General features: G+C 40.3%; 1 protein-coding gene across 2 annotated transcripts; it reads left to right on the top strand.

Annotated features, from left to right (window-relative positions):
- The first annotated feature begins 545 nt into the window (after nucleotides 1-545).
- prc1b (protein regulator of cytokinesis 1b) lies at nucleotides 546-22,052 on the top strand. Of its 2 annotated transcripts, XM_078532338.1 has the most exons (15): nucleotides 546-821; nucleotides 3,586-3,718; nucleotides 5,623-5,745; nucleotides 5,869-6,105; nucleotides 7,285-7,455; nucleotides 8,985-9,134; nucleotides 10,678-10,825; nucleotides 12,784-12,920; nucleotides 13,169-13,264; nucleotides 14,392-14,538; nucleotides 15,072-15,182; nucleotides 15,785-15,895; nucleotides 17,060-17,171; nucleotides 17,960-18,017; nucleotides 21,079-21,345. In XM_078532338.1, exons 1-15 carry the CDS (start codon nucleotides 808-810, stop codon nucleotides 21,221-21,223), a joined length of 1,893 nt encoding a protein of 630 aa, XP_078388464.1. In that variant the 5' UTR covers nucleotides 546-807; the 3' UTR covers nucleotides 21,224-21,345. The 2 variants fall into 2 exon arrangements, with proteins under 2 accessions (XP_078388464.1, XP_078388463.1); XM_078532337.1 differs by lacking the exon at nucleotides 17,960-18,017 and having other exon boundaries at nucleotides 17,060-17,245; nucleotides 21,079-22,052.
- Nucleotides 22,053-22,354: the final 302 nt, after the last annotated feature.

Raw genomic sequence — 22,354 nt, 5'->3', positions numbered from 1 at the left:
CAATAGGAGTGGTGGGTTCAGATTTTACACAAATTACAGTGTGGTTTGCTGTGATTTAGCTCATTTTTAATGGCTTTGAAGTCGGTTCCCCTATTTTTATTTCCATCTATGAATGCGCTGCGTCCTCGGTACTGGAATTATAAACATCACCTCCAAGTTATAAGTGAGACCTGACACCACATTAGTTTTAAAGCAGCTTTTAGATAAAAACATTATTTTTCTTATTAAATTGGAGAGTAATTCAAACAAAGCCCTATTCTTTCCATTTGAGTCACTTTTACACCCAGGGGTTAGGGAAACAGGGCAGGTAAGGTTTAGATCAGTGGTGATCTGTTTGAACGATGGGGGTGGAACAGGTTGGAGGGGCTGAATGGCTTACCGTTGTTAAAGGCGGTGGAGCGCATGCGCTGGCCGATCTTGCCCAGCCGATGAGGTCATCGCTGGCTTGTGCCTTGACGTCAGGGCGACGCGACCAATGGGAGCTTGCGGCGGTTTGGCGGTTGGAAAATTTGAATCGAATGAGGAGCAACGGTCAGAACCGCTTCAGAGAGAGAGAGAGAGAGAGTCACATACACCGGCACCGGGGGGGGAGAGAGAGAGTCACATACACCGGACCGGGGGAGACAGCACCGGGACTGACACCGAGAGAGACAGCATCGGACCGGGAGAGACAATACCGGGACCGACACCGGGGGAGACACCGAGAGAGACAACACCGGGACCGGGGGAGACAACACCGGGACCGGGGGAGACAGCACCGTGACCGACACCGGGAGAGGGAGGGAGCGGATTCGGCAGCGCTGCGGGATGGTGAGGAAAAGGTGAGTGAGATACACCCGGGGAAACGGCACCGAAACCCCCCCCCCGCGCTGTGGGCACGGCGGGGGGGGGGGGGGGGGGGGGTGGGGAACGGCACCGAAACCCCCCCCCCCCCCGCGCTGTGGGCACGGCGGGTGAGCAGTGACCGTTTGCTGAGTGATTCCAATGGAAGGTGTTGGGTTTGAGGAGTTTCCGGCTCTGGTGATAATTTCACCAATTAGACCTTCCTCAGGGTGGGGGCCCCAGGCCCTAAACCGGCTGCACCTGAAACAGGGGCTGCCTTGGCCGCTCGGAGAGTTCAGTCAACCCGGCACCCGGGGCAACACCCAGTAAACACCCCGCCACCCCCACAACCGTCAAATAAACCCCAGGGACCTGATGTCTCAGCCCGGCTCGGCCCGGCCCGGCCTCCCTCCCTCAGCAGCTGTTGGCAGGTGTGAGGGAGAGAGAGTGAGAGTGTGAGGGAGTGAGAGTGTGTGTGGGAGAGAGAGTGTGTGTGGGAGAGAGAATGTGTGTGGGAGAGAGTGTGAGTGTGTGGGAGAGAGAGTGTGAGAGAGAGAGAGAGTGTGAGTGTGAGGGGGGCTGGAGAGAGGGTAGGGTAGGGTGGGGGGGTTCACTCAGACTGACATTGTTGTCAAATGGGTCATCATCGAGTCTCCTAATCCCAGGCCCGGGTATAAATAATAGAAAATACTTTCATATGCACCTGTGAATTCTTAGTGACCTGTTACCACTGAGTAACCATGGTTGATATCCCAAAAGATTCACCTATTCCTATTCCTAGAGGAGATTGTGCAGTGAATTCGATGCATCAGTCATGCTTGTTTTGGGTTTTTTCAGCAGGGCCATCAAGAGTTTATGCTAAAATGTGGATGACATTTTTCACGGGGTTATTTAATGCCTCTATTCAACAGGCAAAACCTTGTCTTAACCCGGGTTCTGCACTTTCTCTCCTATTCCCCTCCCTCACACCCTCTCTGAAATCAGCCCGTTATGAGACCCATCGCCTGCTCCCTTGACCTCATTCCCACTAGATAACAGATCATCTAGCTTCCTTTCCCAGGCCCTGGGCTACCTGACATTATAAACAGTTCCCATTCCTTGGATAAAGTCTCCCTCCGTGTCAAAAGACCATCACCACCACCCTCTTAGGGGGTGGGGGGGGGAAAGAACTGACACTCTGTCCCAGATTTATTTTCCTCTCGAGGCTTTGCAGCTTTCTCAGCTCCTAAATATGTGCCCATCTGTCTTGCAATTCTGCTTGAACCTCTCAAGGCAGGTTTCTATCCTTGCCACAACACAGGACCAAACTGATCAACGTCACAAATAATATCCTCTGTGACCAAGCTGCATTTTTCTTCCTCAATCCCTTTAATCTCTAGTACAGCTGACCATGTCATTCTTCTTCAATACCTCAGCGGGACCTCCCTCACTTGGATCCACACTATAGAACCGAAGCCAGAATACTCCTAGTGATAGCTTCTCTTCCTGCCCCCCGCCATTATGCTGGATTCTCCCTGGCTTTTGTTGTGGGGTCGGGGGGTGGGGGTGGTCTTCTCATCTACATGCCCCACTGCCCTCATTTGACAATATCATGATGACATGGGGTCAAATTCAAATATGAATGTCAACAATACCCAGCTCTATCTCTAAATCTTTGCTGCTTCTGTGCTGTCAGTGAGCTGTAATTTATTCCTGTCAGTTCTTTGGAAGACCAAAGCAGTGGTCTTTGGTCCCCACCACAGACTATGGATATTTGGCACTAATTCTATTCTGCTCCCTGGCCATTGTCTTGGATAGAAACACAGTTCACAACCTCACAACCCATTCCTGTGCTGAACTTTGATGCTAAATTGTCTCGCAAAGATCAGCACTTCCACCTTGAAAACAGCACCCACCTCTGTCCCTGCTCTTAACCTTAACATCTGCCCCAGCTGTGACTCATCCAGGTCTTTCCCTGCTCTTAACCTTAACATCTGCCTCAGCTGTGACTCATCCAGGTCTTTCAAACCTCCAGACTCAACTACTCAAATGATCTTCTGACCAGCTTCCCATCTTCCACCCTCTGTAAACTTCAGATTCAACATTTTGCAGCCTGTATCCTATCCTGCACCAAATCCTGCTTGCCGATCGCTTCAATATTCCAACACCTTCAACATAAAATTTTAACCTTTGTGTTGAAATCTTTTCTTGGTTTTGCCCCTCACCATCTCTGTAACTTTGTGCAGTTCCGATATCCTTTCTCCACATTTGAATGGCTAAAATTTTAAAAATGCATTAGCAAAATGAGTCATTTTTACTCTTTGCATTAATCTTGCCAAAAAGAATGATTTTTCTACCATTCAGAGTGAACTCTTGGTCCTGGTTAGGTTTATTTGACAATTTTGGCCTTTCATTATTTCAGTAATTTTTATTATGAATAAATATTGTATGCAGTTAGTCCTCTCTCTCTGACCTTGTAGGTTTCGCTCATTAAAAATGGTGTCAGTGAAATATAGTGGAGTCTGATCTGTCAACAACAAAGCATTTGCTTTTTGATCTTAAATCCTGCACTGAATAATATTTAACAATGTGATGTATACTTCGGTTCTGTTCTAAGAGTATTTAGTTTTCTGATGAGGCTCTTTATTAGATTGGATTTTCTGTTTTCGATTGAGATGCAGGTGAAATTGAAAGTCTTCATATGCTTTTGGCACCTTTGTGTAGATTTATACTGATATTTTGCTGTCACCACAGAAATAAAAAAATATCACCCTTTCTTTGCAGTGATGCACTGGCCACAGAGTCAGTGACCTGTCTCAATGGAGCACTTTCCCATCTGCGGAATATCTGGGAAGAGATAGGGATTCCAGAAGATCAACGATTGCAAAGAACTGAAGTTGTTAAAAAGCATATCAAGGCAAGTAGCAAAAATTGTTTTCAGAATTAACTACTTTCACTTTAGTGAAATGTCATAAGATTCAGCATGAGAAACTTTCATCAACTATTCAAACCTAAGCTATTGTGGTTTTGTTACAAGTTTAGGGTCTTGCTTTGTTACTCTCTTGTTTCAGAGTTTTTACTGTCCAATATCAATTTACACAATAGCAAAAAGATTCCCTTGTGATCTAAGCTGGCTAATGCCCCTTTCCAAAGGCAGATTGAAAGTAAATGGGAATGGATGGACCAAATAAAAATTACACTGAATCCTTATGCCACTTAATTTGACAACAGCAAGTAAATTTGCAGAATCACAGGTGCTATCAAATATCCCCTTGATTTAACTACAGATTTCTCCTCAATTTTCACATGTGTTATACTTTGTTTAACATTTCCTGGTCAACTTCCTGAACTTGATAGATTCTGAGCTTGAGAAGGGTGATTTATTCATTAAGATAAAGGCAAAATACTGCGGATGCTGGAAATCTGAAACAAAAACAAAAATACCTGGAAAAACTCAGCAGGTCTGACAGCATCTGCAGAGAGGAATACAGTTAACGTTTTGAGTCCGTATGACTCTTCATCAGAACTGAGGAAATATAGAAATGTGGTGAAATATAAGCTGGTAGAGGGGGATGGGACAGGTAGAGCTGAATAGAGGGCCAGTGATAGGTGGAGGCAGGCAAAGAAGAGATTGCCGAAGATGTCATAGACAAAAGGACAAAAGGGTGTTGACGGTGGTGATATTAGCTAAGGTATATGCTAATGATGACATTAAGGGTAGAAAGCAGGACGAGCAAGGTACAGATAGCCCTACTGGGGTGGGGTGGGGGAAGGGATCGAAATAGGCTAAAAGGTGGAGATGAAACAATGGATGGAAATACATTTAAAAATAATGGAAATAGGTGGGTAAAGAAAAATATATTTAAAAAATATAAATTATTGGAAAAAGGGGCATCAGAAAGGGGGTGGGGATGGAGGAGAGAATTCATGATCTGAAGTTGTTGAACTCAATGTTAAGTCCGGCAGGCTGTAAAGTGCCTAGTCGGAAGATGAGGTGCTGTTCCTCCAGTTTGCGTTGAGCTTCACTGGAACATTGCAGCAGGCCAAGGACGGACATATGGGCATGAGAGCAGGGTGGTGTGTTGAAATGGCAAGCGACAGGGAGGTCTGGGTCATGCTTGCGGACAGACCGAAGGTGTTCCACAAAGCGGTCACCCAGTCTGCGTTTGGTCTCTCCAATGTAGAGGAGACCGCATTGAGAGCAGCGAATGTAGTAGACTAAATTGAGGGAAATGCAAGTGAAGTTCTGCTTCACTTGAAAGGAGTGTTTGGGCCCTTGGACGGTGAGGAGGGGGGAAGTAAAGGGGCAGGTGTTGCACCTTCTGCGGTTGCGTGGGAAGGTGCAACGGGAGGGGGTTGAGGTGTAGGGGGTGATAGAGACACCAGGGTGTCTCGGAAGGAACGATCCCTGCGGAATGCCGCCAGAAGGGGTGAAGGGAAGATGTGTTTGGTGGCGGCATCATGCTGGAGTTGGCGGAAATGGCGGAGGATGATCCTTTGAATGCGAAGGCTGGTGGGGTGACAAGTGAGGGCAAGTTTAACTTGCTCCCCAGACTGGCTGACTGGGTCTCTTTGTCTTTCTTTAATACATTGGGGTGCAACTTTAAACAAAGCAACCCTGTCAAAATTAATTGGGCCATTATTGTATTTGTGGTGAATTAGAATGTGGGCAAATTGGAACATGTGAGCACTCATCTCCAATGCCCACAGCCTGTGGCTTTGTTTTAATAAAGCAAATTATGAATTCACCTAAAATCCAAATGTAGCTGATTCCCAAATCTGAAACCTGCCCAGTATTTATTACCCTCCATTTCCACATAGGGCTTGTTGGATATGATGATTGCAGAGGAAGAAAGTCTGAGGCAACGGCTGAAAAAGAGCATCGATATGTGCCAGAAGGAACTGCATGCTATATGTCAGGAACTCAACTTGGCTGTTTGTATGGTAAGAGAAAATGTCTTCGCAAATCACCTGTTTTTGAATAGGAGGTTGGGGAAAGGAGGAAAAAGACTTTTGTTCCCCACCCCACTCACTCTTATTAACAGTTTAAACTTGTATCTGTGGCAGCCAGAAGATGATGACTGCACAATGCTGCAATTGGAGAAAGATCTGCGAACACGATTAGAGGTCCTCTTGAAGCAGAAGAAAGAGAGGATGCTGAAATTAAAGTGCCTTAAAGAACAAGATGAAGAGCTTTGTGACATACTCTGTACAGCAGCTTACCCCATTGATGCCGACACTGTGCCTAGTCTTGAACAGCTTGATGCGTTTCGTGAGCATATTGCTTCACTTAATGTGGAGAAGGTAAAGAGAAATTTAAGATCTTGATGAAGAGTTAACTGCAAATGTACCAACTTTTGTAAAATTGCATTCAACCAATTCACCAAGTGTGCTAATTTTGAAATGTCCTATCAATTCCTACTGGTTTTACTGTAAGTGAGGTGATGCTGCTGTGATCTGAGTCATTTGCCTCCCGTAAAAGGCTGTGGATTCCAGATCAATTGAACCTTTTCAAGGTTGATTCATTTTTACCCAGCAAAAATCTTTTTTTACTCTTTCATGGGTTGAAAGTATTGCTGGCAAGGCAAACATTTGTTGCTCATCCATAATTTCCCTTTAGAAGGTGGTGGTGAGCTTCATCCTTGAACTGCTGCAGTCTATCTGGCATAGATACATCTACAGTGCTGTTATGAAAGGAGTTCTGGGATTTTGATGGTGAAAGAACGGTGCTATAGTTCCTAGTCAGGATAGAGTGTGGCTTGGACGGGAACTTGCAGTTGGTGGTGTTCCCATGCCTCTGCTGCCCTTGTTTCTCTAGATGGTAGAGGTCCTGGGCTTGGTGAGTTGCTGCTGCGCATCTGGTATATGGTGCACACTGTTGACACAATGCATCGGTGGTGGAGGGAGTGAATATTTTAACTTGGTAGATGGGCTGCTGTGTCCTGGATGTTGTCGGGCTTGAGAGTTGTGGGAGCTGCACTTAACCAGGCAAGTGGGGAGAATTCCATCACGCTCCTGACTTGTGCCTCATAGATGGTAGACAGGCTTTGATGTGTTGGAGATGAGTTACTCTGTGCAGAATTCCCAGCCATTGACCGCAGAGGCTGCTCTTGTAGCCACAGTATTTATATGGCTAGTCCAGTTAAGCTTCTGGTCAATAATATTGACACCACCCCACCGGCAGGATGTTGCTTTGCTGGGTAAAAGTGATTAAATTAGGTTGAGGTAGAGATCAGGTGTGATCTAAATTAGGTTGAGGTAGAACAGGCTCAAGGGGCTGAATGGCCTAACTCTGTTCCTATGATACATGCCTCCTATTTCTCACCATGACATAAGCATAAAATAAGTAAATGCTGTACAATTTAACCTATGATACAAATCATTATCAGCCTACACTATAAATTAAACTTGTGTGATGTTCATGTACTGAAGATGTGAAATCCTGAACTGTTAAGTTCCCTAATAGATCTGTTTTGTTTTCAGGAGCGCAGAAGGGCAGACTTTGTTGAAACAAAGAAAAAAATCATCCTTTGTATGGAAGAACTTGATCAACTTCCAGATACCAGCTTTGAGAGAGATATTGTGTGTGAGGATGAGGATGCTTTCTGTCTGTCCAATGCGAACATTGTCGGTCTGAAAGCGCTTCTTCAACAGGTGTGTAAATGAAATTGTGATGGAACTACGTCCTATGTAAAACCATTCATATCCTCAGAGCATATCAAATTGCTTTAGTTAATGAACTGCTTTTGAACTGTTGAAAAATATAGTCCCATAAGTAGCAGTGAGATAAATCAGCAATTTGTTTTTGGGCGTGTTTATTTGGAATAAATGTGGACCTCGACACTAGGTGGATTTCTTCCTCCTTTTTGAATTGTGTTATTGGATCTTTATGGTCACCTAACCAGGCAGATGAAGCTGGATGACAGATATACATAAAAATATTAAATATGATTGTCAACTTCTTTGTTGGCAAAATTTGGACAAGGCAAACTAAGGATGAATGCGGTAGTGAAATGAAGCAGTTTGTCTTGCACTCAGCTTGATTCCCATTTTGTGAATTCAATATACTTGTTGCAAGCTGTGATTGTCTGACTTTTCCTGAACATTTGCTTTAACCTGATATGTTTGTACAGTATATTCATTTTAAATTTGGAGAGATTTATGCTGTATTTGTTCAGGCTGAAGCCCTTGGAGGTAAAAATGATGCATGCTACCTTGTGTCTCATAACTATTCCGTAACACTATCACTTTATTTATGGAACTAGTCAGTTCATTAGTTGCTGTTTCATTTATCTATTACTTCAAGTTAATAAACTTTCCTGTCAAAGCAAATCTTCACGTAACATCTTTTTACATTCTGCTAAGCAGGAACTATTAGCCCATTTCAAGGAAATTCAATCTAAAACTGCAGTTATCAAAGTTTAAGATTGCTGATGTAAACCAGCAATCATTTAATGAGTGCAAGCTGCTTGAAATAATATAAGAAATAGGAGCAGGAGTAGACCATACAGCCCATTGACCTGATCCGCCATTTCAATATAATCATGGCTGATCTTTATCTGCAAATTGAGTGATTCATTTCCACTTCCTAACCTATCAACTTGCCTCACTTGGTAACTTTGTAGCCTGGAAAGCATTCAAGCTTGTTTCTAGAATTTGAGTAATATGTTAAGAATATACAACCCTTTAGAAACCTGGAAATAGGATTTATAAAATATTCATTAATGGGATGTGGGTGTCACTGCTATTGACCATATTTGTCTGAGGCAGTGCATGGATTACATTTATCCTACTGGGCTTCAGGATTTGGATTTGAATCCAACTCTGATTTAAATCAGTGTTTTCTGTTGCTGATTGAAAGTGTGTTACATGAACTGAACCTGGGGTAATCTTAACCCATTTTTTAACTGGGCTCTCAAAACAAAACATTCCCTAATTCAGTATTAATAGGCACTTAGTTGACACAATTCAAAAGCGCTTTTACAACTCAAGAAAAAGTTTGCATTCTGCTTTTTGGTAGTGATGCAAATAAAACATTGAATGTTGTGGAAATATTGTTACCTGTATGTTCTCTGTTGTAACTAAGGGCTTTTATTGTACATTGCATTATGAATGAACTGTTATGTCCTTGTGTCTGATTATAGGAATGTGCCTATAACTAATTGTGATGCATATTTCTCTAGTTGGAGATGAAGAGAGCTGAGAATGAGACCAAGTGCTCAGAGTTGAGAGATCAAATAATTAACCTGTGGGACTGGCTGCAGATTTCCCATGAAGAACGTGATGCTTTTTCTGTACACATGATTGGTTCCAGAGCTAAGACAATGCAGGCAGTAAGTAACTGTGTTTCCATGTGTGCTTAGTTAGCTGTTGTAATTTTGCTGAACATTGAGCTAAAATTTGTCAAAATAATGTTGAGGCAAATTGCCCTCTGTTATCCATGTTTAACTGCTATGGCAACTTCGGGCAAGGATCAAATATGCAGTTAAATGTTAATGTTTAAAAGTTGCTCTCCAAGTTGTGCCAATTCACAGAAATGGCATTTTGCTGTCTGCCTTACTATTACCATGAATATTGTGAAGTTTCTGTATCTGTGCAGCAGATATGAACTAATCTTGTCAAGAGATTTATAGCTAATAATTAGTTCATAATATATCTAGTAATTAGTAGCTAGCACCCTTTTAATTGGAAATAATTAATCACATCAACCTCTGGCACTGAACTATTATAAGTGTGGAGTCTCATTCCTTCAAATTTTGAAGCCTTTAGAGAGATTTTAGAAAAGTTGAATTAAAAATTATTTTCCTTTCTCTTTCTTTATCCAATCTTAGTCTCCTATTTCTTTCTGTAATTGATTTGACATTGAATTCACCATCTTTGGTCCTTTCTGTTTATAGTGTTTCCTATTCCTTATATCTCACTGATTAAGGAGGTGCCCTGTTTCTTGCTCTCTTTTCTTCACTGCACTTTCAGCAGCTTTGTTTTAAGCTAATGGGTCCAGAAGCAAATCTAACTAATAGCGGATACCATTAGGTGCCTTGCTACAACCAAATCTGGCTGGTTAGCATGTGGATCCTTAACAATTTTAGTGAAGTTTTGCCATTTCTATTAAAAGCATTAAACACCATTGAAAATAAATTTCAAATATATTAAGCACTTGCATGTTGACATTTGGGATGTGAAGAAAAGCTTTTTTACCCAGAGGGTGGTGACGGTCTGGAATATACTTCCTGGGAGGGTGGTGGAGGCGGGTTGCCTCACATCCTTTAAAAAGTACCTGGATGAGCACTTGGCACGTCATAACATTCAAGGCTATGGGCCAAATGCTGGTAAATGGGATTAGGCAGGTAGGTCGGGTGTTTCCCACGTGTTGGTGCAGACTCGAAGGGCCTCTTCTGCACTGTGATTCTGTGATTTGCAGAGTGAAATCTCAAATCCTTGCAGCTTTCAAATCTTTTATATGCTGTGCTGCTCGCGTTGATGAACCTTATCCATATCTACTGTCACTTTCCTGCTGGGTCCACTGAACAGTGATCAGGACTGGGAGCTCAGACATCCCTCCTCTCCAACTTGCATACCCCCACTTTCTTTCTTCCTCTTTCCCCCTGTAATGTATATTAAAAAAACTCCTAAGACCTTAGCTATGTGATTACTTTCATTTGATTACGGCAGCCAGCTACTAATATTATTTGATAACACCACATATTTTTCAATTTAGCACCCTGTCCTCATAGATTTAAGTAGATTTGCTCAAGAAAATTGATCTAAATAAGTAACCTAAATAACTGCTTCTATCCAATGATTAAAACATCAGGAATCTTTAGATTCCACATTGTTGAATTGAATCAGATACAAGCAATGCATTTTGTGGTCCAGCTGCAGACAGAGTTGGAGCGTCTAGAGGTACTGAAACAGCAGAACATGAAAAATGTGATTGAAGCAATCAGACAAGAGATGACAACGTACTGGGAGAAATGTTTCTTTAGTTCTGCACAGCGGCAAGCATTTGCTCCATACCATGATGGTTTGTTTAAATTTTCATTTCATTCCAAGTAACATGGGCATTTAATTATTTTAATATTATGGTAGGGCATGGGCCCGATGTTTGTTGAATACTGTACTTTCTTTTCTGTTTGGTATTTCCATGAGCTGTGTAGATAATAACATTTCTACTGATTGGAGATGGATGCTGCAACATTCGCTAACTGCATAAGTTAGGTTGTTTTACTTTCTCTGTATATTGCTCCTGTTTTATTTGTTCAATTTGTAAGTTTTTTGGATAGGTGGTGGGGGAGAGAAAGAGGTAGTTGCAGCCAACTGACTGGAGGATAGATGAACTTGAGGTTTGTTGCAAACGCAATAATTGGAGAACTTATTAGGGGCCTACAATTAGGTAATTCAGATTCCACATCACTTACTGAATAATTCAGCCGTACTCTAGTCAGGCTATTATGATTGTTTTCAGCAATATTTCAGACATTTTGTCAAAGCTTTTTGTCTTGCACTCATCAGGATAATCGCAAGAATACCAATGTCAGGGGAAGCAACAACGTTGTATTTTATTTTGTTTAGCTGAAATGGGTGCAATGTGTGTACATGTTCTTTCTGTCTACAAAGAACTGGGCCCTGTGTATTAACATATGTAGCCTCCAGTACATGCAAATGTGTCACACTGCGAGTCCGACTGACATCTTGAACAGGTTGTCAGTGTAATTTTTAGCACACTGAGGATTATTTAGCAAATGTCCAATTGCAGAATTGCATCTAATGTTGGACACTGAGTTTTGCAAGCATGGACTGGTTGAGTACAGCCTGTACGTTGCCATTGCGAACAGTGGAAGGGACATGCTGTTTGATCAGATCTGCCAATCTTTTGGATGTATGGCCTACATACCTAGCATTGCATTGGCACTGAAATTCATATACCCCATTACCCATTGGCGTGATAGGCAGAGCATCTTTCTGACTGGATGCCTTGACCAATCAAAGTCAAGCTGGCTGGTTTAAAATTTCAAATAATGCTGGCAGTTAACTGTCAGTCACCATTAACTGGTGCACTCTCCATGGCAATGCCTCTACCAATCAGTGTCCACTTGCCAACCAATCAGCACTCTCTTCTCATACAGTATAAAGTTGTTGCTTCCCCTGACATAGGAAAATCACAAGAATACCAGATGAGTGCAAGCTGAAAAGCTTCAACAAAATGTCTTTTTTCAGCAATACTCAAATTCTGTACAACCAAATAACTATATGATTGAAATATTTAACAACTGCTTCTTGGTTAGTTTCCATGAACTTTACCACAGTTGGCAGTTAGGACAGTGGTCTGTGTTAGGATCTGTACATTTTCACACCCACTTCCAACTGGAACGTTGACTGAAATGCATGTCTCAAAATATTAGCAAGTAAAGTGGGGGGAATGGTGGAGGATTGTCTGCTAATATGACAATGCAATGCAAGGATGGTGAATTTGACTCCCATTCCATTCAATTGCCAGTCTGCTTCAAATTAGAGTAGGGCAGAGTTTACCTGAAACTGCAATGTCTCCCAGCTTTAGGGGAGTGTGGAGGGAAGGGAAATCTAAAGGAGTTATCTAATTTGTGTGCATATTTCATTGTAGGCATTAGGCAATGGGAATGGGTAACCAAAATAAGGGATTGAAAGAAAGGAATGGGCAAAAATGACAGGAAATATGTATGATATCAAGTTGGAGGAATGTCAGTATCCTCTTCTAGATTTAGGAGCTTATCTGCATGTTAAGCAAATTCATAAACAATCTTTTTCTATGTTGAAAATCGAGTGGATAAACCTTTTTCAAATCACAGAAATTGCAAACTGTAATTGGGCTCATGTATATTTTAAATCTCTTCAAATTGGAACTTGAAATTCCACATTTTTGTTGAAAATTAATTTAGATGGGTGTAATATAAGCACTGAATTTGACCTACATGCTGATTAAAACACATTTCTCACCCTCTTTAGAGGACTACACAGAGGACTTATTGCAGCTGCATAACCTGGAGCTCAATCGACTAAAGCAGTATTACCAAGCACACCAACAGCTGTTTGAGGGTGTCTGGAAGTGGGAAGAAAATTGGAAGCTTTATCTGAGTTTTGAGGTGAGAAGCCAAAACTTATGTACAGTCGCATTTGGATTCTGTTACTAAAGGCCAATGTGATTTCAGCAGATTGTACTGTGAATACTACTGTTACTCAATCCCCTACCACTGATGGAGTTCTTGATCAAGCAACAAGATTAGAGGCTAATAGCTTAAACCCATGGCTACCACTTTGAGTTGAGCAGCTCGTTTAACCAGGTTGAAGGAGACACCAAAAGTAAAAATATTTTTAACTGTCGTCCTTGCAGAAGAAAGCAGTGGACCCAAACCGCTTCACCAACCGAGGGGGCAATCTATTAAAAGAAGAGAAGCAGAGAACAAAGCTTTACAAAATGCTGCCTAAAGTATGTAACACAATGTCTTTGTTTTGAATCTCCTATGAAAGCTATGCCAATAATAGTACTAGAGTGACACACTTTTATACCGGTTTCCAATGATTCCAGTAGAATCAGCTGACTGCACGATTTATTTAAGCAGAGTGGGTGAAGTGGTTTGAAATGCTCATTCAAAATTCCTCAAATTAGGATATCTGCTGAATGAGACTCATTTTGGTTTAATAGAATAGTAATTGAAGTCTGTATTTTGACACATTGTTTCCTGCTAACCTCTGGTTTTAAAAGCCTGAGATAGCAAGTGTAGAAACAGGAGCATTCAGCTCCTTGATTAGATTATGGTTTTTCCTTTCACCTGACTTTGCACATCTCCTACCGTGGCATATCCTTTAGCAAATAAAAATCTATCTATTTGTCTTGAAATTTTCATTTGATTCCACATCTGCAACCTTTTGGAAGAGTTGCATATTTCCACTGCCCTTTTGTGTTTGCTGATTTCAATCCTGACTGCCCTAGCTCTACTTTTTGTCATTGGTGCCTCCTTAATCTGGTATGTAGAAGAAATAGCTTTTCTGTCCCTACCCTATATCGCGTCCATTTATCATTTGAAATGTCTCCATTAGATCATCCTCAACCATCTAAACTCAAGAGAATACGATAGAAGTTTATGCACCTGAGTTCCATAATTTAATCATTTTAGCTCCAGTGTTTTGGTAAATCTATGATGTAGCCCCTCTAAGGATAATGTATACTTCACATTGCAGTGCCAGGAACAAAATACAATGCTCCAGGTGAAGTCTGACTAAGGATTTCTGCAACTAAAGTAGTTCTCTTTGTCTTCCAACCCTCATCATAGAAACCAGCATTTCATTAGTGTTTTTATACCTGCGCACTAGCTTTGTGATTTGTGTACCTAGTTACTCCAATCAGTTTTACTGCTCCAGGGTTTGTATCTTTTGCCATTAAAATATTTCAGTTTGCCTGGCTTGGATGTAAGGTAGATTACCTCACTCTAAAGTTGAATCCCAAGCTAAATAACAGTATCTGGAGAAGCAGGGCAATATTTCATAGTTAAATCTGTGAAAGGAACTTTACACTTGCTGAAAAGAAATTAACAAACAAATTGCTGTGTATTTTAGCTGGAGGAAGAGTTGAAAGTTCAGATTGATGCTTGGGAGCAGGAGCATCATGCTCAGTTTCAGGTTAATGGACAAAATTTCATGGATTATGTGACAGAACAATGGGAGCTGCATAAATTGGAAAAAGAGCGAGAGAAACAAGAGCGGGTGAGATCAAGCTTTAATTTAACTTGTTCAGGGTTATACTGTTATGTGATATGGATTGTTCAATTTATCATTGGATCTCTGCCAATGTTGTTACTTAGTTAACTTTTGGGAAGGGTTGCAAAGGAACAGTTCCCTCCCCTCTGCAAAAGAATCTAATTGGGATTGTAAATCTACAAAGATGCTGACAACAAAATTATCAATATGCAAATGTATTGTGCCACTAGACCTATATTTTTAAAAGCTAACAACGAATGTTGTCTTGCATGAATTCATTGGATTTATTCAAGCTTCCCTTGAGAGTTTCAATAGCTCTTTATAAGAATGCCTAAGAGGCTTTTTATCTCCTATGGAACACCCAGCTTGCAAAGGTAAAATAATCTGTTCTCTCAGCACTGGTTGTTTAAGAAGCAGACTCTCATTCACTCCTCTTAGTCATTCATACCTGTCAAAGATGTTCAGATATTGTATAAAGTCCCCATGCAATGACAGCAGGTATGTAATTGGAAGCTAACAGGATATTGTCTGCTCTGCAGCAACTGAAAAAGAGCAAGCTGATTGAGGAAGAAATGCTGTATGGCAGTGCCCCCAAAACTCCAGGCAAACGAAGGATTAATGCACTAAATACCCCAGGGAAATCACGAAAGGTAAGAGTATTCAAAAACTGCTGTTGTCTGGAATTTTTTGCCCATACACTGGGTGTGCACACATTGAGTAATAAATGTAAGTTATTTTCAGTTTTGGAAATTACTTATTCCCACAAACCTGTTGATGATAGTCATTGACAGCTTTGGAATGGGCTACATGTTAATGACTGCTGGTAAAAATTCTGTGTTTTTATCTATCTGACTTGACATATCTGTTTATTGGGTCAGTAATATCAAGAGATCCAAATTCTGATTGAACCCACCTCATGAGGTTTGAGCAAATCACTTGTTCTAAATTGCATAACTCCAAAATATTCCGTCGTCAATAGTTAAGATTCATGTTATTTATGTTTCACATTGTAGCAATTGAAAATTAGGCGTTCCTGTGTGTTCGTTGAGAAGTTGCATAGCATGGAGCACCATTTGCTATTCTGTATTTCTTATGCTGAGCTGCAATTCTAAGCTTTGGATGTGTTTTTAAATGTGAATTCAATGTTTCCACTAAAACCTAGTTTGCGCTTGATGTGCTGTCACCCTTTTTGCCCCACAGAACCTTGCATTAATATTATTAATATTTCCTCCTTTTTCTGGCTTTGTCTTAGCTAAATGGTACATCAATCGCCAGTGCCACCCCAAACAGCACCTTTCGCTCTGCCATTGGCGGTAGCATTTGTTACTCACCCATCTCACGACCCCCGCTGTCTGGACGCAAGGTCAGTCACCAGTCTGCATGCTTTATTTTGTTTTCTAGGCAAGTATGCAGCCAGGTGTCTGTTTATGGCTAAAATCATAATTAAGGGATTCAATATCTCCAATTATTAAAATATATTTTGAATTTTAAAAATAATTGACATCAATTATAGAAGCTATTTTGATGTTTGTACTCACTGCTAATCTCTACATTGTATTTAAGACTCTGAAGTGATATAATTTTTGAAATACTAACTTGTTTTTTTCACTTAGTCTTTGCTAGAAGCTCCTGACCATATTCACTCTGGTCCCAATTTTCTCACTATCTCTCTGTGCTGATTATTGCTGGGATATAGGTGCAACCCTTCAGCATATAGCCTAAATGACCTTCCCCATGTAAGGCTGCTCAGAGTGCTGGCTGATTGGTGAGAGCCACAGTCAAGTCTGATTGTGTCCTTAACCTACTTTCAGATTGTAACACCCCAACTGTTTGGTTAACTCGACACACAGCTATAGCATCCCAGCTGAGCCATCGGAAGAATACTACTGCCAATTTATTTTGAAGCCTTCTGGTAGAATTGTGAGGCAACCTGAGCCTAGAATTAATACTTTTTGTTATTTAAAATGTTTTTAATGCATTCTTGACAGTTGTTTAAAATTGTCTTCCAAGTTTAGTTATGGCATTTACAGAACAAAGGCATAGTTTGCATGGAATCTTGCAGCCTTACTCAAGATTTTTTTGATACCAAGTTAAACAATTGACTAGTGCAATGTTTCACTGAAGTATAGCTCTTGTCTGCCTTTAAGTGAAGTTATGTCACTTTTTCATGGATTGTATTGCATGGCTTATTTTATGTGCACTAGCAATTTGCTGTTGGTGGTTCACACTTAAGTCCTTATTTTTTGATATTGAGCAATCTTTATGTAAAAGTATCCACAACCTCTAATTGCTCCCATCAACATTTCACCCAATGTTCCATTAGTTAAAAATAGTCTTTGCTGAAGTAACTCAAGTTTGAAGGATGATTGTAATTGTACTACTTGGTGATAGTTTAGATGAACATGGTGGGATGGGGGGGATCAAATACAAAAACAGTTGTTTTATTAGTGATAATACTAGTAACTGTGATATTAATGCTGTTGCCTTCAGTATTCCAATCTAATTCTCTCCTTCCTGCTCTTTTTAGGCAGGACAATCTGTGCGCACACCAGGATACTCAGCTACAAAGCCCCCACGCCTTGGCCTGATTGAAAGGAACAAAGAAAATATTTCTCACCTAAATGCAACAGCAATGAGTGGTGCGTCCACCATCTCCACCCCACAGCATAATCTCAGCATAAATTCAGTTGCCACCACTTATTCTGAGTTTGCGGTAATTTCCTTTTTTGCGGTCATCTACCAATCGCTGTGGCAGCACACAGTTGTTGTTGGAGGTCATGGGATAGGTTTGGGAAGTAGAATAAAGTTTTTCCTTCTTGCTGATTAAAAAGGTGAAAGTGAGTAAAGGACTGCCCAGTAGAATAGTTTCTTTTGCATATTTACTTCAAATCATTATCACACAAGAGTTTTCACAGCTATCAGCTGATCAGTTTGGAGGTGGGAATGATCTGGATTATCATCCAGTCTATGATGCATATTGTGTTTGTAGCATGTTCTGGGAGTAATGGAAATGCATTTTCTCTTCGTCCATTTGGCCGCAGTTTTGGTGTTACTCGTCAATTTTCCAGAACTTCAGCTCTGCCTCTTGTTTCAGTAGTGTTATGCAGTGCAGGCTAAATGTTGGATTATTTCTATGCACATTTACTGCTATCACTTGGCATAAACCCCTGCTCAACAGTTTGCTAACATAGTAAATCAGTCTATATATAGTTTTTCGGAAACCTATTATTTTTTAGTAGATTTATTTTGATGGTGTTGAATGGTTGCAAATGGTAGCGTAAAACTTGCGAGATCTTGGTTTGTTGAGTTGTGGGACCTTTTGGGCATTAGGAGTTTTGCAGTCTCCTCTAAAAGCAGTAAATACTCCCTCTTTCCATTACCAGTTACTGTTGGAATCCTGATAACTTCTTTTATTCTGTGTTTGTAGATGGATTCAGCTCCACTGTAGGAGCCTGCACAAATATACAGCAGCACTTTGCAGGTCGGTATGGTAATCCACCATCGAGGATTTCCAAACTCAATCTAGTGAGAACTAGAGCCTTAAAACCATTAACTACACAGTCCTGTTCTCATAGTTGTAGTTTCAAAGTGCTCTGATACATGTCCACTGTGATTAGAAAAGTTTATCAAACATGGGTTCACATAATTCTTCATGAGCTGAGCATCAGACTCCAACCTGAAACACTTCTCTTTTTTTGCAACTAGAAGTATTAATACACTGAGACTAACGCACAAAGCATTCTGTGTACAATTACTTCTCTAACAGCTAGTTCAGATGCTGCATTGAAAAACTTTGTACTTGGAAATGGGCAGGCAATTGGAAGTGTGTTTTTTCTATTGCCCTTTAATTTTCAGATCTCTCTTCCTACGTTTACTATATTCCCTACTAGGGCAGTTGAGTATTGGGTTAGAGTTCATAGTTCCTGACTGTGTGCTGCCATTTTATTTTTTTTTGTGTTTGCTGATTGTGTATGGCATGTTTGCATGAATGCTGTTTTATTTGTAGTGTTTGGCTCTGTATCTGCTTAGTTACTTTGCTGTTACCAATTTAGTATCCTTACCCTATGGCTACCTTTACACTAATGCTTTTAAGACTACTGGAGTAATTACCCAGTACCTTGCCCCTTTTTGTTTTTGGGTCCTCAGACATGTGCTTCCTATAATGGAATGATAAAATATTTTGACCTTTTTATAGATCATAAAATGCTAACTGTTGTACAACATTGATAGAAGTGAAAATGGACACGCACAATCAGTGTACAATTATGTGCAAATTTTGTGTGCTGCATGTATCAGATATTGTATATCTTTACAAATCCCCTTCAAATTTGAACTCGTGCTGTTTTTGGGAAAGGATCACCTGGAATACTATGTAGATGCTGCATTTTTCCTATCTGCACACATGGGTTTGTTTTCGCTTGATGGCAATATTCTGTTTCACATGCCACCTGAACTTCATGTAATGAACCAGGCTGATTCTTGATGGCAGGTAGCTGAACTCTTGACTCGTGCTCTGACTGGAGACAAGGAGGTGGTTAAGAGTCACTTTTCCCTCTGCTTTGCTTCTATTCAGTGTTTCTTTGTGCTGCTCTTCACCCCAACAGTTTGGTAATGTAGTGTGTGGGAAATTATAGCTGCACACTAACTAATCCTTTTCATGGCTTTGTTTTCAGCTTCATTTTGCCTGCCTGACATCTCTTTTCTTTTTTCATTCTGTGCACTGAGCATGTACCAAGTCAGCAAGAATTTTGTTTAGCTTTCATTCAATTAAATCAGCAATTCAAATTCCAAGGTAGTTTTGGTATGGCTGTAATACTCTATTCTCAGGAAACACTGCTCCCAAGGATTGGTAGATGGTACTGCTTTAATGGTCAGTCTGGATTCTTTGCTTGTAGCGTTTGGGTAAAGTGTGCACCTGCAAAGACTGCACTTTCTCTACTGTTTTTCCAGCTTTGCTCCACAACTGAATTTTTGCCTTTCGACTAATACAATGTGAATCCAATATGGCAAATAATTTGAGCTACAAGATATGATTGGAGAGCTAAAGGACTATTGCTTAAAATATTGCTGAAGCACCTAGCCACTTCTTAGGTTCTTATGTCATTTGAATGCTTCAGTTGGTAGAGGCAATGAGTCACTAATGCATACATTAATGCAGAAATATTTGAGTCAGCTGATCTCAGTCAGGGTGTGATTGTAGGAGTGCTATATTGGTGGCAATGTCCCTGGGTTAGGGAGGGGAAAATCAGCCCAGGTTCCCGCTCTTTAATATTAGGAGCATTAGATCGTTCAGCCCCTCAACCCTGTTCCATCATTTAATTCGATCAACTATGATTAAATCTCAATTTCACTTGCCTGTCTTCCAGAGAATTCCAGATTTCCATTATGCTTTCATGTGGAAAAATGCTTCCTGATTTCATTCCTGAAAAACATTGCTGTAATTTTAGATTTATGCTCCCTTGTTCTAAATTACTCTACCAGAGCTCCTTTGTATTTTTGCTGTCAAAACCTTCAGTTGTTTTAAGCACCTCGACAAGATCAGCTCTCAACCTTCTAACCTCAAAAATACGAGCTTAAGTTTTGGCAACTTGTCCTCAATTTAACCCCTGACATCATTCTAGTGAATCTGCCCCTTTTACCCCTCCAGAGCAGTCTGATCCTGTATGTCTACTTCATTTCAGAAGAGACAAAAGGAACAGGATTAGTGGGTAAAGGAAGTGAAGGTTGTACTAGAATTATAATTGAAATCCCTTTTGTTCCCCACAATCGAATTTTAGTTAAATGTGAAGTTTGCAACATTGGGTTCACATTTTTTTTTATCAGTAATTGAGCAGATTTTACCATATTGTAATCCTGTTTCTTCTTGTGAAGTGTAAAAGGTTATTGTCACTAAATCTCTTCCCTACTGGCATCATTAAGGTTTTCAGCTCTGTACAGGCATTCCTTTGTTACAAATTATCCTACGTTTGTCATTCGCCTCTTGGTGTTCCAATATATCTAACTTTTCACTTCAATCTGATGGCTCCCACTGTACTTTAATGTACTGCAATATTAGTATTGTTCCCCAACTTTTCTCGGGTAATTGCTTCAGTTTAGGCATTTGCGATTTTGGAAGTTTAATTTTTAAAATATTTGAACAAAGCACCTTAATGCTTGTAACTGTGATGCTAGAGCATCCGAGAACACTTAGAATCTGACCTACACTGCAAACAAATTTGTATCTAATAAGACATACTACTGTGTGTTTTTTGGGCCATCACATTTGCTGCTTTTCTGGTCAAAAAGTATTGGTATCACACACCTTGTATTCTCATTTTGCCAGCTTTTTTAACTTCTCTAATGCATGACATCAGTTCTAGCTGAATGCCTCCCTACTGAAATGCTGAAGTGTCTGCTGGAATAATGAGAGAGGTTTGGCTGTCTTTTTGAAAATTTGCTTGCTGAGTGGCATATCTTAGAAATTAGCCTGTGAGATGATATGTCCTTTTGAGTATATTTTGTTAATCTATCAACCTCACACCTCTGTTTTCCTTTTCCTTTTTCCAGCGAGAACTTTCAAAAGCTTCCAAATTTGAGTGTCGATCACGAATTCTCAACTCAACAACCACCAACATCCATAGCTGAGCCAGTGAAAAGAAACCAGTGGGGAGCTGGACTGCTCAGAAATGAAAAATGCATATGCACAAAATGAAGTCTGTGTATACTGTATACATGTTGCAATAGAGCTGGCATGTTAGGATATATATTACTTCAAACTGTAAATTGCAGATTATGTGAAAAATACTACAGATGAACACAGGTAATGAAATTACCTTTGCTCTGCAGGTTGAATAAGTCTTTGCCAAAATAGGGAATTAGTGAACATGGACACTATTTTAATGTGTTTTAATATGAAGAATTTCAAATGGACCTTCCTATTGAATAGCCCTAACCGTTGAAATTAATTACAAAATACCAGTATTCCAGATGTTTCCAGAAGCCACTTTCTGGAAAGCTTTCTCGGAGGGAGGGAGGGAGGAAGGGGAAGGATAAATGATCTGGAGTTTCCAGGGCTCAACTACAGAAGTGCTTTGATCCACAAAACTGTCTTGTCCAAGTTCAATTTTAAGTACTGTAACAACTTTTCGCTGGTAATTTCTGCCAATGCCTTTTAAAATTGGAATTATCAATTTTTGATCATAGATCTTTCTATTCCAGTTATCTTTCAACTTCAAAGGAGTCTGAAATGAGCTGCTGTAATTCCCTGGCTCAGTCCAAATGAGGAAAACCCAAATCCTTCACTCTGGTGCCACTCAGCTACTCATTACTTTCCTAATTCAATGTGTTTGTGTGGAATGCTAAACTTAATGAAGACTCATCAAGAACCTAGGGATTCATTCTCCATATAGTAGCCTGTAACTGTTTATTGTATTTAACCTTTTGTATCACTTAGCAGAGATGGAGCCACACCAATATAATTGACTGTGCCAACTAAATTGTACATTAAATTATAATTTTTTCATTTGGCAAGTGAAGAACTTAAGATTAATCTGAATTGGGCCTTGCATTTTTATTCCATGTGAGCATCTAATTGGCTGTAAATTTCATAACCTACCCCTTGTTCCTTGTGGTTGCTTTTTTTCACATAATCATACGGCTTTTATTATCCCTTTAATTGTATCCAGTTTTAAATATTAATTTTTGCACACTTAAATTGTGTAAATATTCTTTTATTAAGCTAATCATGGAGATTTGCACGTTTTCATTTTCATTTATTTATTCATATGTTGGCCTTTTCTCTTTTAATTATTTACAGATATGCTGTAAAATAATTATGGGCGGT

This window comes from Cetorhinus maximus, chromosome 30 (assembly GCF_964194155.1).
Source record: "Cetorhinus maximus chromosome 30, sCetMax3.hap1.1, whole genome shotgun sequence".
In the NCBI taxonomy this organism is placed as follows: domain Eukaryota; kingdom Metazoa; phylum Chordata; class Chondrichthyes; order Lamniformes; family Cetorhinidae; genus Cetorhinus; species Cetorhinus maximus.
Note: the sequence above shows the minus strand (reverse complement) of the source record. Positions and strands in the feature narration are given on the sequence as shown.

Excerpts from the sequence above, each read along its gene's own strand:
- prc1b (XM_078532338.1), top strand. Across the intron at positions 5,746-5,868 it reads TCAACTTGGCTGTTTGTATG|CCAGAAGATGATGACTGCAC; the intron begins GTAAGAGAAAAT and ends TATCTGTGGCAG. Across the intron at positions 17,172-17,959 it reads AAATGCAACAGCAATGAGTG|ATGGATTCAGCTCCACTGTA; the intron begins GTGCGTCCACCA and ends CTGTGTTTGTAG.